At 38.8% G+C, this 18,878-nt stretch overlaps 1 protein-coding gene across 1 annotated transcript; it reads right to left on the reverse strand.

Annotated features, from left to right (window-relative positions):
* Positions 1-1,946: 1,946 nt before the first annotated feature.
* LOC126488577 (mas-related G-protein coupled receptor member B2-like) lies at positions 1,947-13,844 on the reverse strand. The gene is made up of 2 exons (XM_050122126.1): positions 13,804-13,844; positions 1,947-2,907 (listed from the first exon to the last, which is right to left on the reverse strand). The coding sequence occupies exons 1-2, from the start codon at positions 13,842-13,844 to the stop codon at positions 1,947-1,949; spliced, it is 1,002 nt and encodes a 333-aa protein (XP_049978083.1).
* Positions 13,845-18,878: the final 5,034 nt, after the last annotated feature.

The following is an 18,878-nucleotide window of genomic DNA, read 5'->3' on the forward strand; positions in this document are numbered from 1 at the left end:
TACCACATTGTTTGGCCAAGTATAGGACCACATAAAATCCCTGCTAGACCCCTCTAAACTTGTTGCATGGTGTCTTATGGGAGGGGTGGTGGCGGCTCTAATATTTCTACTTAAGTGTCTCCTACAGCTAAGATTCTAACACAGTGGGTGAACAAGGCAACACTCCAAGTGTTAATGGTTATGGAGCACACTGAACCAAAACCTCCAAGGTGGTACATCCTTGGCTAACACAAATACAGGAGACCATTTAAAGAGCTAGTTCTCTTAAGAGTCTCCCCATACTTCTGACTTCTTGGGACCTTCCCGGGGCCCAAACCTTTGAGGAATGGTACTCTTACTCAAAAATGGGTAAGAGCCTGTCCAGTGGGTCAAGCTTAGACAGAGAGAGAGAGAGAGAGAGAGAGAGAGAGAGAGAGAGAGAGATAAAGAAAGAGAGAGAAAATGGAAATAAAGTAGATTTTTGAAACCATAAAGTGCACCCCCTCTAACACATCTCCACAATGAGGTCTCACCTCCTGATCATTTCCAAACCTCTCCACAAAGTAGGAACCAAGAATTCACCATTGTCATTCCAACCACCACAGTAATAAACAGCATGAGATCTCTACAAAATAACAGTGCATTGCTCACAAAACTTTTGCTAAATATGAATTTTTTGCCACAAGAGAAAAGTGACTATTTACATGAGATGATGTATACATTAATTTGTTCAGCTGTAACAACCATTTCATGACATGTATACCAATCTTCATGTTACAGTCCTCCAATTTGCACTCTAAAGTTTAGTTAAGTAGAGAAATTTGGACAGTACTGACCTCTCAGGCAGAGTTTTTGACTGAAGAGGAAATGGAAAGGAGGAGAGTAAAGAGATCTTCTGGGACTTCATTGCTTCTTAGTCCTGTACCCAAACTTGCTTAAGGAAATTTGTTGGTCATATATTGCTCTCTTAATTGTGCTTCAGTTGAAATTATCACATACTTCGGTTTTAAAATTTAAATATTATTTTATAGAAAAATGTTACTAAAATAAGCATAATTCAAGAAATAAAAGCTGTGGGCACTGGCAATGGTATAAATTTGAAGCATGGTTAATTTCAATGGAACCTGGTATAAAGAAGTTCACTGAAAATTTGTCTTAAGGGATTAGACAATGAGGAAGGGGAAATCATGGCAAAGAAAAGAGAGGAAGAGAAACAATTTAATCAAGGAATGCAAAGCAAGACCTTGTGAAGAGAATCACAGACGACAGTCTCCCTCTACATTCAGATGTGCATGGAGGTTGACAGATCTCATTACAAAACCTGACCAGACTCTTCCAATGTGGAAAATGGTAGATACAGTGAATTTGAAACAAAGGAAACCACTGGGTAAAAAGAGATTTAAGATAGACTCTTGAGAATGCATATTTGTTTACTAAGCAATTTGTGTAAGAAAGACAAATAAATTACTCAAAACCTATAGAAATTAATAATAACTGGCATTATAAGGTATATCCATATAACTCTTGAAGAACTGAAAAATATTGTTTGTAAAAAGGGAAGTTTAGCAAATTATAACAATTATTTAACCAGTGTAGTTTCAGTGACTAAAGAAATGCACCAACTTTCTGCACCTTTTACGTCATCAGAGGAAGGAGGGATTTCTCAAGAGAGGAGCAGTTTTTGCCCCCAGAGTACTTTCAAGGTGCCCCATCAAGTGGATATGATGAGGTCCTGTGTAAGACAGTTTCAGAAATGCTGCAGTCAGTGTTTACATAAAAAGTTTTGTGCCACCCAACTTTCAAGAAATGTTTGTTCTTTTTAAAACCTGACTGGGGTTAGGTGACAAACAGAACAAGGTTGTGAAATAAGCCTACACATAAGAAAAAATTTCTCTATCAAAACTACTTGTTTCTGATCAGAGCATCTCTGAGAGGCTGCACTAGACTGTTCACAGTTCTCCTGGCTCTCATGAAGAGCCCCTCTCTCCATCATTTTTCTCCTCAGGAGTGTCCTGCAGAGCTCTCTGAAGAAGCAACTTCAAAGTCTTCCGCTGAAACCTGCCATGCCTGATAGAGCCAACAAAGAAGTAAATGATGGGGTTGGCACAGCTGTTAACACAGGATAGGAATATTGTCACATAAAGGTAACGCCTTTTAAAATTATACAAATACAAAAACCATATGTAAAAAATCCAGTAGATCCCCAAGGGGAGACCAAAGATTAGGAAGAAAAGCAGAGTGAGTATAATAATAACAAACAGTCTGGTCACAGGGATCCACTGTGAGCCACAGATGATCCTCACCAGCAGGGTGAGGCTGGACCCACAGAGAACCACAAATAAAACAAATAACCACAATGCTGTGAGGTAATCTAATGACTGACACCATAAACGTGAAAAACTATTAAACAGAAAGCCGCACGCCTCGCTATGCAGGAGACTCAAGAGCAGGGACAGAGCCCAAAGCAAGGCACATGTGACAGCTGATGTGTGCCTTGGGCGTTGGCAGCGATACCAGATGGGCCACAAAACAGCCAGGCTGCGCTCAACACTAATGGCGCTGAGACTGCTCAGGCCAGAAACATAAGCAAATCTTGACACAGCAATAGAAAACGAAGAGGTGTAGATGTAAATGACATTTAAAAGGCAATGTACAAATTGAAAACTCAGGAAGAGAAAGTCAGCCATAGCCAGGTTGAGGATGTGGACAGAGAAGGCATTCCTGTGCATGTGGAAGCCCAGAATCCACAACACTATGGCATTTCCTGCCATCTCAACCAGGGCAAAGATGATGGAAAGATAAATTGTGGCTTGGTCTACGATTTCCCATTGTGAAGAATCAGAGTAGATGCTTCCATTTGGTGCTGTGATGGTAGTCTCCCAGGTTGAGATGTTGGAATGCTTGCTTAGGAAATCTCCACTAGTGCTCCTAGAACAAAAAAATAGAAGGACATGAGCAGATGCTGTGTACTCTCTGTTTCCCAGGACTACCCTGCTCTGTGGTAATGACTGAGCTGATTCATGAGGAGATGAAACGGGATTATAGAAATTAAGTATAATTTATCAAATTCAGTATTTCTAGAGCCTTAATTTAAATCCAGTTTGTATTTTTGGGCTATCTACAACCCATGGACTGTACTGATGAAGGTGCAGTTGGTGGTCCCATAGAGATACTCAGTGTCTCTGACCATGTGAGAAAGAAACAAAACTGTGAACCCAATTTTTTCTGTGCTAAAATTGCTCCTTCTCTGGTACAGAAACTTGGAAGCCAGAAACATGACCATCAGCTGCTCTCAGTACTGGCAGGGGGAGTCTGTCAAATGTGAAAATATGGAAATCATGAAAGAAAGACATGAAGAAATGACAAATCTTACTAAACCACATATGAAAGGAAGCAGACCAACAGGCTAAGGCTAATAAGTCTCAATTTCATATTTAAAACTAGAAATCATAAAAAAATCTTTGAAATATCAAGAGCATTTCTAGTTTGTTGTTATATCACAATTATCTATCTCTCTACTGAGACACAATAAGAAATTGAGACTTTTCACTGAACAAAGGAATAAATTAATCATAGACCCAAGAGTAGCTACAGATTGAGAACAAATCTTTTGCATAAATAATTTAGAGCAAGTTAGTAACACAAAACACATAGAAAAGGAAGAAAATTTTATTGCTGAACTTTCTGTCAGTTGAAAATTCTAGTGTGTTTGAAAGAATGACTTATGCTACAAGATGACAAATGATGAGCTTTCTCATACCCAAATCCATAAAAGTACAAATAAATGTTGATACTCATAGCCTTGAAGAGTTTCAGTCCAGAATTTAGACATTGATTTGAGGTTAACTGAACTTCAAACCCTGTTAAAGAATAAAAAAGAAGTTTTGCAGAAAGAAGGAAAGAAGAGTCATCTGGCTTGATAGAAGGACTGTGACACAGAAATATCTACAGGGGAAACAGAGTGTAATAGAAACCATCTACAAGGCATGGTAGCTTCCCTATGGAATACCAAACAGTAGAGAATGGGCTAGGAAGAGTTCCATGAATTCATGAACAACCTAAATTACACAGTGCAGCCCAGAAAAGCCTGGGCTGGAGGTAAATAAAGAAAACAATAACGTGAAAGAATGGAAGGAAAGAAAGAAAGGAGAGATAGAGGGAGAGAAAGAGAGAGGGAGAAAGGAAGGAAAGGAGGGAAGGAGGGAAAGAGGGAGGAAGAAAGAAATGAAAGGGGGAATAGAAAAGACCTCAAATTTCGAGACCTCTGGGGCTTGATTTAGAGACCAACCCTGAGTATCCTTTCTGCAAATGATTGATCTGAGATTAAAAAAAAAAAAAACCAGAAGATTAATTCCATGACCTTACAGAATTAAGGATATCCTTTAATTTGCAAAAATACAGGGGCAATCCAACAATAGTGACTACCAAATGTACATGAAAAAGAGCCTATATAACATGATGCAGTGGTGAGTGTCAGGAGTAGATGTCACATAACAGAGCTGATGCTAAAGGATACAGGCACATGTGTCATTTTACCCACAAAGTAAAACCTATCCCCAAATAACAGAGTTCTGTGTAAACATCTTAGAGCTGGAAGAGCACAGAAAGATAATGTTCCACATCCTGAGAGAATATGTAACTGCCAATCAAGTGTCACACCCATCCTGATAGAAACCACTCTTTTTGTTTACACCCTCTTGGGGCTACCCTAGCTATCCAGCTTGATAACCCACTTTGGCCTTCTCTGCAGATACTCACAGGCTTCTGATAAGAAACTCCCTCCCAAATATTGTTCTTTGGCATTCCCTCAAAAGTATGTAGTCCACAACCAACATGGGCACTTCAAAATGGTGACCAAAAACTTACCAAAATATATAAGCAAAAACTAAAATCCAGATGCCCAGATCCCATTGTAAAATTGCAAACAATATGAAAAAGAAAAGCAATATATCTCTGCTAAAGTCCATGAATCCTATAATATGTAACCAAAGGAAGTACAATTTAGATGAAGCTCAAGACATGGGATTCAAAGAACAATTAAAAGCATGAAGTGAATGTCCTTGAGATTCCATATTATCTCAATCAGAATGACTGTCATTAAGAATCCAAAGACAGGAAATGCTCATGAAGATATGGGGAAGGAGGAAGACTCAGTTACAGATGTTGGTGAGAATGCAAACTGAAGCTACCACTACAGAAATCAGTATGGTGATTCCTCAGAAAGTGAGATAGAACTGTTATAGTAAGTGCACTAGCTAATTTCATGTCAACTTGACACAAGGGAGGAGGGAGGCTCTAATGAGAAAATTCCTGCATAAGGTATGACTGTCCACAAACCTATAGGGCATTTTCTTAGTGACAGAGTGGAAGGGCCCAGCCTATTAGGAATGGTGTCATCTCTGAGCTGATAGTTCTGAATTCTATAACACATACAGTTATGAGGTCAGAGATTAAGAAAAATTAATAATACTTTTAGGGAAAAGGTCTTAGAAAACATCTTACCTTTGCTCCATTCTGTTTACTGGAGGCGGTAAGCTGGTCTGTGGCAAACAGAAATGTTCCGTAAGTCAGTCGTCAATATGAAACACGTCTGTAGTGCAGAAACTGTAGAGAGAATGATGTTGAAGAAAAATAATCAAGAAAGGAAGAAAGGTCTGTGGCTTCCTATACTTGGATCTGGTTATAAATGAGGATGTTTCCTTTGAGTCATGCTCTTCAATATTTGGCTGGTCTCTATCTTTTATCCAATGGCCAGGCAAATCCTATGGCTCCTCTTCCTTATTTGTGTTTCTTGAACCCAAAAGGCTGCAAAGTCAAACTATGTGAGCCAGTGCTGTTACAGTGTCTGGGCATCCATCCTAACTTAATCTTTGCAAAACTAGGAAACAATGAAGCAACAAGCCTAAAGATCATAATCATATCTGATGGATTTGTTGAATAGTGACATGGAACCTATCAGGTAGGTGTCGTGGTCTTCAAACTACAATGCTTCCATCACATAGCTAGCTAAGGAGGGACCTAAGGAACGAAGGACTGCAATCTCCTGAGACATACATTTTACTTCTAAAAGGCAGAAAACAGCCAAGAAAGAGGTCAATTAAAGACTCAGCAGCAGGGCCATAAAAAAGAGTCAATATGTCCTCTCCAAGAATGCTGGATTAAAATAATTGTATGAAGGGCAAATTGAAGGAAACCAAAAAGGCAACAGAAAAGGATAAAACTTCAAGTAATATGGTGCAACTTGGAACCAAGAAGCTGGTGATTTAATTGCAATGAATGGGGAGCAGCAATGTGGAGGTCCCTGACTCTGAGAAAGCAGGACAGAAAGAAATGGTTTCAGAGGCATCTCTCATGGTTTCTGCCTCCCACTTGACCTTGTGAAACTTATTAACTGTTTTTGCAAAGACAATATCTTAGTAGCACTAGAACATTTCTCTTTTTATTATGTTGGCACGTGTGTTGGTATGTGTCTGATCAAGTGTGTACAGACATTACCACTCTGCTTTTGGAGGACAGAGCTCAGTGTCTTTTTTTTTTTTATCACTTTCCACTCTTGAGGAAGATCATCTGTTTAAAACTGGAGCCAATCTACTCAGCCAGTCTAGTTAATGGTCATTCCCCAGGGACAGTCAAGTGCTATGAATATAGGCAGGCCACACCCAGCAAAAATGTGGGTGTTGGGATTTGAACTCAAGTCCTCACATTTGCAGAGCAAGTGCTTTACCCACAGAACCTCCTCCAGGGTCTGAGAAGATTTTATGATAGAGGATATCCAACCTCACCTTTACCACCTTTTAAATATAATGTTTTTTAAGAGATGAGATTATTCTCTTGATTTATTTTTTGGTTTTTGCTTACATGTTGGTTTGGTTGGTTGGATGATTGGTTGGCTTTTTTGTTAACCAGGAAATAATATATGATATGGATTAAATAGTGAAGATATTCTTGCTTCTTCAGCGAACCAAAAGCACAACACAATCTGTTTCCTGTCAGACCCACCAAAGCAAGAAAGCTCAACAGCCAAACGAACTCATCCTGGGTCCTCTATTCTTTGACAAAAGTCTTATAATGAAATTGGAATATTTAGTATTCCCAACATTGCAACCCAGTATCATGAGCCTTACTATGTCCTAAAATTAGAAGGGAGGTCTGAGCAGGCCATGTGGGGCAGTGATAGGACTCTGGGCCAATCACTGCTTCTATCCAGGAATAGGAGAGAAAACTGGGGCCCTCAGTCATGAAGCAAGATCACTCTCAGTGACTTGGAAGCTCCTTCCTAGAGGAAGAAAGGAAATCATGATGGAGACATTAAGGTGGTGTCTCCTCTTGCGCAGATGTATGTGTGGATACCATACTTCTTGAGTATGAATATCTAAGGGGTTTGGCATTGTGAGGAGAGGAAGGCCTTTTGTATATTGTGCAATTGAGAACCTAGTTCCATGTCAGAGTTATATTAAGTGTTCATAGAATATAGAATCATTATTGGGAGTATGGCAGGAAAAGCAGGAAGAAAAAGGAAAAAAATTAAAGGATGAAGGGAGAGGCTATATTGTTGTTGAAAATGAATCAATTCCACACAGTTATTTTGTTAATAAATTAGTTCTTTTATACTTCCATACATATGCACTGCATTCTGGTTACTCTCCCTTTCTTCTTTCCCTCCCATTCTTTCCAGACCCACTACTTCTTTATGATTATCTATTTTATATTCATGACTTTTGGTTTGATTTTGTATCCCAGAGTTAAGGTAGGCTCAATATATAACCATGAGTTTGCAATGAGCCATCACAGTCCAATGGGCTCAAAGGAGCTACAAAACTTGATACAATGCTTTCCCTACTCCCAGAAACTGCTATCTGTCAATATTTCAACAGCAAGTGGCATCAACCTATGAGTCCCTTCTCTCTTGAAAGCTGACAGTTCAGAGGACCCAGTGTGTTTAGGCTCAGAGCCAGTAGACAAAACGGCTGTGTGTTCATGATAGCCATAACCATGTCATGCTTACAATATAGCACTTTACAGCATTTTCCCTAGCATCAGTTCTTATATTCCTTGAACTCCCTCTTTGGGACCAGTCCCTAATATCATGGGTGATGGTATAAATGCCTTGTTTAGGGACAAACTCTGTACCATCCTTTATTGCTAACACCTTGTATAGCCATAGGTCTCTGATTACCCCTGTATTCACTGAAAAGTAAACCTTCTCTGCATATGTTTGAGAGGAGATATTTGTCTAGGTATATAAACAATAATATTTGAAGATTGTTTCATATTATGTCAAGTTAACTATGAAACACTAGTAATTTCACAGTAAGGATTTGAAATATCCTCAGGTGTAAGTTCATGACTGGATTTACACTACAATGCTTGAATAATGAATCATTATGGTATGGTAGAAGAGAACTGAAAGCTTTTCAGAGTCCATCAAGGTGATTGCTGTTAATATTTTCATTCTAAGGTTAAGGAGAAAGAAGTACTTAAGGGTGAAGACAAGGAAGGAGGAATCTGAAGAAAAATGAACTCTCAAATGTTGTAACATGGGGGCCTGCTTGTTGGGTTTCTATCCTGCCCAGATCCCACAGCTGGCAAGTCCCAAAGAAAACCACACAGAGAAACCGGGCGATGGTGGCGCATGCCTTTAATCCCAGCACTCGGGAGGCAGAGGCAGGCGGATCTCTGTGAGTTCGAGACCAAAAAAAAAAAAAAAAAAAAAAAGAAAGAAAAAAAAAAGAAAAGAAAACCACACAGAGGTCTCCATAAGTTATAAACTGATTGGCCCATTAGCTTAGGCTTTGTATCAGTTCTTATAACTTATATTAGCCCAATATTCTAATCTATATTAGCCACATGTCTCAGTACCTTTTTCAGCGAGGTAGGACACATTCTGCTTCTTCAGTATCTGGACAGGACTGTAGAGGAATGGGCTTCCTCCTCCCAGAATTCTCCTATTCTCCTTGCCCCAGCTCTACTTCCTGTCTCGTTGTTTCACCTATACTTCCCGCCTAGCTACTGGCCAATCAGCATTTATTTAAAACATAATTGACAGAATAAAGAATTGTCCCACAACAAAATTTTTTTTTTCTCAGCAAAATCCAGAAATCAAGGAGAAAACTATCAAAAAGAGAAAATAAATAAGGGCAAATAATACAGACAAAGCACCATCTCTTTCTTGCTTCAGAGCAGATAACTGTCAATCATCCACACAGCTGAATACTCACCTGGGCTGGAAGAATCTGAATGGAAAAAAAGTTGTATTCTCATTAGAGACGAGAGTCAGGATAAAGTATCAGTCACATGCACTGCAGTCCTTCACCATGGCTGATTAATGATTGGATGGAAAGCCACAGCTCTCTTTTCCTCTCTTCGGCCAACTTTGTCTTTTCATTTCCCGAAGGGAACACAGTTTGCTTGTCTATTGATGAGCTGGCTTGTTCATGTCCCTTTTGTTAAAACAATGCCCTATATAAGTCTAGACTTGTCTGGTGCTTGTGATTGTAACCAAGGTTTCAGCACATGTGCATTAGAGAACCTGATGCTTAGGTACAAAGACATTGCTGAAATCACATGGTCCAGCGTCAGCTGAACACAACCAGAATCACCTGGATAATTCTTTCAATTTTCCCCATTACACAGCCATGAGAAATGTTACTTGTGTGGTGTCCCAGAGAAAACCTTCACATATATGAAAAAAAATGTCAACCAGAAGAATGGAGATACTCTGTTTCTGATCAATTTTTGTATTCCTATGCAACATAGTGATTCTTAGAGTTCATACTCAAAAAAAGTTATCCCCATTCTCAGCCTCTCTTGATACTAGATGATAGCACATGACTGGGTACTGATAAATAGGAGGTGAATAAACTTTTTTACAAATATTCCCTCGATCCTGGTGTCAGTATCTGTAGCACAGATTCCTTTTCCTTCAAATTAGACGGCTGATGCATTTCTGAGTCAAGTGGGACCAGAAATATGAAAGACCTTCCCACGTGTGTCAAGTTCTAACAATCTTTCCTTCTGTTGAAGTCACTATTTTAAACCCCACAAGCTTTAAGACACAAATTCCTACATATTCCCATTTTCCACATTTCAATCGATTCTCAAGGCAGTTATACTATGAGTAAGATCATTCCACAGAAGTGATCCTGGATAAGGGGGATTAAACACCTCGTAGAAGTTCATACAGGCTGATTCATCACACTGAATAAAGTCCCAGAATAGTGCCTAAGTAAGGCAATACCACCCTTCCTGTGACCCATACCAATTCTGAATTCTTTTAGCTTTTCTCCATTCCATCAGTCCAGGTACTATAACTCTCTCTGCCACAACATGCTTCTGTGTTCCTCCTAGACATTCTTACCCCTTTCCAAAAATTCTGCATTAAAGATATATCAGTGACCATTTTCTTTCATGCCTTCTGTTTTCTGAGGAGAGTGACTATGTATGTGTGTGTGTGTATGTATGTATGTTTGAAAATAGCTGTGAATAAATAGAAATCTATAATACTTGGAAATATTAATAACAGTTTTGGACTTGTCCCTTATTAACCCCCTCTCTTCTTAAAACCAAGACTTTTATCACAAGTTTACTGAGGCAGTCTATGCCTGGGAATCCACTGGCCATGACAGTCTGGCAACTGTGTAGGCAGTTTTCACTATTCTTCCTGTCCTCCAATACGGTAGTCTCAATCCCAGCCTCGTGGCAGTCCATTTTCTGATCTCTTTCCTATGTTTCTGGCTTTACTTCCTAGGGACTCCACCAAACTTCTGCACAGACCTAGTTTTCCCTTTTCCTAAAATGCACTCATGTCCTCCATAGTACATCCTAATTCATTCATGTCAGCTCCCAATACCTAGAAATGTGTTCTACCCAGGACACCAATGCCCACATCTTCAAAGGACTAGGGGGCAAGCCATAGCCACCACTTTGTTAAGATCCACAAAGGGCAAAAGAAACCAAGCAATGGACCACTCACTCAACACAGACAGGACAGGGTATCAACACCTAGAATCACTACCATCCCAAAGATAAATGCCAAGATACCATCACAAAAGTACATTTATTAACACCTGAGAGAGTGTGGATTCAAGAGAACCCAGCAGCCCTATTACATTGGGTTTTAAAAAATGCAATATAGTTGAAGTACAAAACAGTATCTTCAAAATAACTATCACAAATACATTCAAGCACATTAAAGGATATATGGATGAATACATTTCTTAATGAAGTCTGAAAACACAAACGTAGTGAAGTAATAAAAAATAGCTGAAGACTTGGAAGTAGAAATAGAATCAGACAGCCCAAATTGAAATAAAACTAGAAATGAAAAATTTAGGAAGTCAAACAAAACCCTCAGAGTTAAGGCTCACTAACTAATAGACTGATTATAAGACATGGAAGAGAGAATCCTAGCCATAAAACATACAAAGAACTTATGGAAACATAAGTCAAAGAAAAATTTAAGTCTAAAAAAAATTCAGGCACAAAACCTCCTAGAAACCTGGGACACTATGAAAACAACAAATTTAAGAATCTCAGGTCAAAGGAACATTAAATATACTCAAAATATCCTAGAAGAAAAATTTTATAACCTAATGAATGAGGTGTTTATCAAGGTAAAACAGTATAAAAGGTAATAAATAGGCATGAAAAGAAATTCCCTGAAACACATGATAGTCCAAGTACTAAATGAAAAGAACAAAGAGAGAATATTATAAAGCTACTAGGGTAAAAAAACAAAGTATAAGGTCAGAAAAACACATGGATTCTTAATAGAGACACTAAAAGCCAGAAGGACATGAATGGATGTCATTAAAAACTCCTAAGAGTTCACAGACATCAGCCAAGACCACCATACTGAACAAAACTTTCAATCATAAAAGATGGAGAAAAAACTTCCCAGGCTAAAATCAAATTTAATCAGTATCTAACTATAAATTCAGCCCTAGAGAAGATGCTAGAAGAAAAATTCCAAACTGCAGTGGTTAAGCACAGCTGAGAAAACCCAAGAACAAATAATCTCAGACCAGAAAATCAGATATGGGGGGGAGGGGCAAACAATTTAGGAACAAAAAAGCAACAATCAGTAAACATTGCTCATTAACAGCTCTCAATAAAAAGACACAGAATAACAAATGGATTCAAATTAGAACCCATCCTGCTCTTGCATCTAAGAACAACCCATATTATCAAAGATAGATATCAGTTCATTGTAGAAAATGGAAAAAGATACTCCAATCAAATAGACCCAGGAGCAAGCTGGTGTAGACATTTTAATATCTGGCAAAATAGAACTGAAATAAAAACTAAACAGAAAATATAAGGACAGATGTTATATGCTCATCCAAAGAAAAAGGAAAAAGGATAATGAATGCAGTTACTGCCCTGTATCCTATCTGACAACCAAGGTTTAAATCTGTACTTGAACAGCAACAGAAACAACAGAAAGCTTACAAACTCATAGAAACTAAACAATGTACTACTGAATGAAAAATGAGTCAAGAGAGGAATGAAGAAACAAAAACTTGGCCCTCAGCATCAGTATCCACCAGAGCCTTGGTCCAGACTGCCCCTGAAAAGGTAAGCGTCTGGGTCCCTGCATAGAGATCTCAACTCTTTAGGCCCTTGTACAGGGAAGAACACCCCATTCCCCTACCCCCACATACCAAAACCTGGACACCCAGAGCAACCATTCCACACCTGCTACCATCCTCTCACACACAAAGAAATCACAAATGTAATACAGCACATAAGTAAAGTCAACCTCCAAAAATTATTATAAGGGAAACAATATTGAAAAAAATGAATGTCTCCTCAGAAGGAATAACTCTAACAAAACTCAGGATCTAAACATGATCAGGCAACATGATGAAGGAACTATATTATAGCTTACTGAGTGGGGAAAATAAAACTTTTTAAATAAAAAATGGATATTAATCTCCTTATCCTTTTCTGTTGACTGAATGATCTCAGCTCTGGACATGCTTTCTTGCCAATTGCTGTGATGTTGTATCAAAGGAGTGAGCATGTCTGCATGTGCAAAATGGTTTTCCCAAAGTCACATTAATATTCGATCTCTGAGTTTTCTTTTTCTACATCTCTTCTGATGTTTTTTCTGTCTTATCTGCTGTTGTCCTCTGTTTTTGAAAATGTACCAAAAATCTTTATATAATGCAGTGCTTGAGAGAACTTTAAGACCTTTATTCAATACTAGAAAGTCTGAGGCCCTTAATTTATCTCTTAATTACTATCCAAGTTTTAAATTAAATTTGATCATATTTCACATTTTCTCTTGAGTCTGATAACGAAAACATTATCAGAAATTGAAGATTCAGAGATGAGTAGAGAAATGCCACAAGGCTGAGTCACTTCACAGAAACAGTCCTCCTGCTCCACTGTGTGTCTTCCCTACACTGACATGTAGATGTGACTGAGAGACCTTCACCGCAATCTGCTACTGCTTCCATAGTTCTGAGGACCAGTAATTCTGCAGCTCATGGGTGAGACTTGGTGGAGCTTCCAATCTGCAAGCAACAACTTTCTTGACAAGATATTCTTCTACCTTTCTGTATTTGAGAAGTCACTCTCACACTCTAGCCTATGCTCGTTAAGAAACAACAGGCATGAAAATGAATGATTTGTGGCAAAGTAGAAAGAGTCCATTGAAGCCAGACCATCTCTGTTTCAATAGGAAGTATAGGTCTCATGCCTTCCCAGGAGGAAGTCCTAGATCCTGCATGTTGCATTCTGGGGTAGCATCATAAAGAAGTGAACTCAGAGAAACATCATGAGAATAACTCTCTAAACATTCTTGGAATATATCCTTACCTTCCTTCTATTTGCCGGTCTAGAGGTGATGAGCTGACCATGGCTGAAGAAGACCCTTCTGCGGATTGATTTTAGACTCTGCTTCCTTCTTTTGAACTTGGTATTTGTCTTAGAAGCTGAGTAGATGCTTCTGATGCAGAGGAGGCATATAAAAACATTGAGCACACCTTATGACTTCCAGCATGTATACTGGTAACAAGTTGCACATCAGATACCTTCAAGTCCTGATGTCCACTAAGATGTTTTTTGGCATCTGCCCCAATTACACTCATATATCAGCCTCTCCCATCACATCCTTTTAGGTCTACCACTCTCCAAATAATTGTTCCTTCCTCCTTCAATGACCAACTCCCATCACAGGTAGCATTTTTGAGCAGTGTCAGCTTGCAGTGTGTGACTGTGTAACTGAAGTATAAGCAGATCATGTCTCACATATCAGCCTCTCTTATTGTATCCTAACAGGTTTAGCATCCTATAAGTAATTGTTGTTCTTTCCATTAAGGACTAATCCCCATCATAGCACCAATGAACAGTATAAGCTTGAGGTGTGTTACTGTATGACTGAAGCATAAGCTTATTGTACCTCGCATATCAGCCCCCACCATTCCTTACTAAATAATCCATCTCTATGTAAGCAAACATTCTTCACTCCATTGAGGGACAATATCCATCATAAAATCATTGAGAAGTGTCAGTGTAGTGTGTGTTACTGTATTACTGAAGCATAAACACACTGTGCAACCTTGAAGGGCTCTGAAATGTGAAGGTGGTGTCACTATTGATACTGTCTCTTCCACTGCACTAAGTGTGATTTTCTTCCAAATGGCATTCAAGCTGACAGCTTTCTTGAATCATTTACAGGTGTCCTAGGTTCTAACTCACACCCATCTTCACACTAATTCATTACTAATATTTGCAAATAGAAATGCTATTTTTGTTTTATATTGTCTATGTGATGAAGTGTATTGGCCCATCCTCATAATTTGCAGAGTTTAGCATTTGTACATTTCTTACAACACTACATAAAATTTGTTATCCTTTATTTGTAAATGTTCAGAGTCTAAGTCCTTTCAATAATTCGCCTTTATATTCTTCAAATCGCAGGCACCTTAAGTTCCCATTCAATTTTCAAAAACTGCCATTTCAACTAGAATACACAAGGGGCATGTCTTTTGGAGGCCATGGGAAGAATGCTGTGCTTTGGATGAGGTTTAACTGTGTCCTGTCCAGCCAGTGGTGGGCAATTGTTCACTTAGCATTACAGCTTTGAGAGGATTGGGGGGGGGCTTTTAAGAATGATAACATAGAAATAGTGATTTTGTAGTGATTGCACTACAAAAGCAGTAATACCGGAATGAAAGGCAGACAATGAAAATGAATTAAAGATATTTGAAGAAAAATGGTCTAGTGATATAGAAAACTTGACAGACAAAATATGTGTCCTAATGCCAGTGTGCTTCTTCTGCTGAGCTGAGCTTCTCTGGAATTTTCCAGGACTTGAGCTTTCCTCTTTGGCCCTCTAATGAAACTTCTCCAACTGCCTGGTCATTCATCACTACCTAAGGGACAACTATGGCTGTGCTCTTTCTAGCGATAACTCTTGCCCTTGGCACTTAAATCCTAGGAGTAAACCCTAATACAGTGTGCTGCCCATAAAATCTCAGCATGCATTTCAAATTTCCATCAACTCTGCCCATCTTTATGTAATATCTCATCCTGAGGTAATGCATCAATGACTCCCATCTGAGCCAGTGTTCCTCTTGGTGGTTTATCACATTTATCATACAAATGATTTGAGGAAGCAAGCAAAATTCTATAACCTGTTTAACAGTCCTCAGCTCTGAGAAGCAATACACCCACATAGTATTTTCCTTAAATGAATATCAGAGGATGTCTTTTCTTTATGGCATCAAATCTAAATGTTTTGGATGAAACAGGGGCTGTGTTTGAAAGGAGAATGTTTCATAGGGAAGCTTGTCTCTTGTCTTTCATTGTAAGAAGTTCCAGACCCCTGCATGTGGTATTCTGTGGTAGAATCTGGAGGATGTGTGCTCAGAGAAAACAACATACCTGAACTCCCTGGAAGTTTGTGTAACATATCTTGACCTTTCTTTCCCATTCCAGTCCAGAGATGGGGAGCAGGCCAGTGATAAAGGAGAGGGAGATTTTCTTAGAGTGAATGGTTCCACAGTTCACATCCTTGTTCTTTAACTCAGTAGATGCTTTTAGAAAGTGAGTGTTTGTGACCAAGTATAACCATAGAAACTTTTATAATATAGGCTTATAAAATCTCTGATACAACATGTGACTTCTTAAACATGTGCTGGAGCAAATCACAGATCAGAAACATTTAAATCCAGGTCTTCACTAAGGTGTTTCATGGTGTTTGCCTTGTTCCACTCACACATCAACCTCTTCCATTAATATTTGTTACACATCGCTAAGTACCTGATTTTTTTGATTGTGAATTCCCATCATAGGTAGCAATGTCAAGCATTGTTTACTGTGTTCTGGGGTTTTATGATTAAAGAATAAATGCATTAGTATGACACTCAATACCTTGTGTCCACAGTGAAGTTACAGCATCAGTACATCCATCTGTATAGATTTTTTTCAAATTATATAAAAACATATGCAATTGAATAGTCTCTGAATTCAATTATCCAGATATTAATACATCCTAATGCCAAGATCCAAATGATTTTTATCATTAGCACCCCTGAATGCAAACTTAAAATGTTAGTTGATATGTCCACATGAAATGGATCTATAGACTGTCCTGAGGAAATGCAGAATTCCATACATAGAACTCATTCTTTTGGTATCTTCATTCAGGAAATTTGTTCTTTCCTTATTTTCTAATAATGTAAATACATATCCAGTCTCATTTTCTATGATTTCTCGTTTTGTTCTTATTGCTACAGTCACTTTATTATTATTATGGAATTTCATCTCATAGGAAATGGACAAGGGAATGAATTTCATAGGCATGGCAACAATAACATGATTTGGATTTGTTTGAACTCTTTCATCCCCCATGCTCCAAGTGATTGGTGATTGGTACTCAGGGTAAACGTTTAGAAATTTGTGTGAATTTTAATAACTAAAGAATGGAGGTGGCCCTTGGAATATTGAGGATGTGGTTTCAGATGTCTGGTTGGAGAGATGGCTCAGTGTCTGTACTGTTCTTGCAAATGAGACCTTGGTTCGTTTCAAAGCGTGCATGTATGGCAGCTCACAACAACCTGTACTCCAACTGGAGAGGATCTGATGCTATCTTCTTTCCTCATTAGGCATTTGCTCATACCCCCTACATATACATAATTCTTAATAAAAAAATTCCTTTAAAAAGAAGATATATTTGGCTCAAATGTGCATAGGAAAGAATTTTCTATATTATGCTATAAAGGACTGAAAATTAAAGAGAAACACAATGAGATACCAAAATATGTCCACTGAATTGTAAAAACATTGATGGCACCAAGGTCTGAAGTGAAGGTGCAGCTGGAGTTCTCACACATAATGAGTGGAATATTAGTCTACAGATACTTATGAGATCAGGTAAGATTTCCTAACAGTAAAAAATAGAGGCTTATCATTGGAATATTTGATTTCATCAAATTAAGTAAAAATATACTCCCACGTAATTGTCTACACAAGTACCAGGAGCTAAAGCCCATTGACAGAGCCTTACCGCGAGACTTACTTAGCATGCTTAAGCCCTGGGATCAATCATCAGCACCTCAGAAGCATTATTTTAAAAGTTGCCACCTCTTAATTCCTCTGCCAACCTAGAAGTGATCAAAATGTTCCTCCTAGGTAAGTGGATAAGTACATAATGGAACAGTTAGATAAAGGAAGCATTATTTACTATCATTAATAAGTGAGCACACTATGAGAAGTCATGCAAGAAGCCTAAACAATAACAGAATGACATTGGTCTAATACAGCCTGTAATCTTTTAATTAAGTAAGTTCTATGATACAAAACTCACAGCAGTGGCTCATAACCTGTGTGCTGCAACCCCTTAGGGTGATATATATCAGATATCCTCCATATAAGATATTTACATTACAAATCCTAACAGTAGCAACATTACAGTTATGAATTAGCAACAAAATAATTTTATGGTCTGTGGGTTACCACAACATGAGGGACTGTATTAAAGGGCCACAACATTAGGAATGTTGAGAAACACTGCTCTACAGTGACAGAAAAACACTGATGATTTCCAGGAGTGATGGCAGTAAATGAGAGGACACAGGTTGAATTTCGATAATCGGTGTGGCCACACACATTGAACCCCAGCAATAGGGATGAAGAGACAGGAATGGACATGACTGGCAGAGAGGAGAAGAATATAAGTTGGGAGGAGAAAGGAGCTCATTACTTTCAGTCTGAGAATTAGTGGAGAGACGATCGTGCCAATTTGGTCTGAAGCAAAAGGTGTCTCTCTACTGGCTGACTCCTTTACTTCTCTGATCTTTCAGTATTTACACCAGTATCTGAATCCAGGTTTTTATTATTATTTTATTTTTTTATTATTTATTCATTTATTAAAGATTTCTGTCTCTTCCCCACCACCGCCTCCCATTTCCCTCCTTCTCCCCCAATCAAGTCCCCCTCCCTCGTCAGCCCAAAGAGCAATCAGGGTTCCCTGTCCTGTGGGAAGTCCAAGGACCACCCACCTCCATCCAGGTCTAGTAAGGTGAGCATCCAAACTGCCTAGGCTCCCACAAAGCCAATATGTGCAGTAGGATCAAAAACCCATTGCCATTGTTCTTGAGTTCTCAGTAGTCCTCCTTGTCCACTATGTTCAGCGAGACCGGTTTTATCCTGGGCTTTTTTCAGACCCAGGCCAGCTGGCCTCAGTGAGTTCCCGATAGAACATCCCCATTGTCTCAGTGTATGGGTGCACCCCTCGCGGTCCTGAGTTCCTTGTTCGTGCTCTCTCTCCTTCTGCTCCTGATTTGGACCTTGAGATTTCAGTCCGGTGCTCCAATGTGGGTCTCTGTGTGTCTCCTTTCCTCGCCTGATGAAGGTTAATATTCAGGAGGATGACTATATGTTTTTCT

Source organism: Alexandromys fortis, unplaced genomic scaffold (assembly GCF_014885135.2).
Source record: "Alexandromys fortis isolate MF-2015 unplaced genomic scaffold, M_Fortis_MF-2015_v1.1 scaffold_170, whole genome shotgun sequence".
In the NCBI taxonomy this organism is placed as follows: Eukaryota; Metazoa; Chordata; class Mammalia; order Rodentia; family Cricetidae; genus Alexandromys; species Alexandromys fortis.

Bases quoted from the DNA above. Each gene is read 5' to 3' on its own strand.
- LOC126488577 (XM_050122126.1), bottom strand. From the start codon at position 13,844: ATGGTCAGCTCATCACCTCTAGACCGGCAAATAGAAGGAAG. The intron at 2,908-13,803 runs GTAAGGATATAT...TTTTTGTTCTAG, and splicing joins GACCGGCAAATAGAAGGAAG to GAGCACTAGTGGAGATTTCC.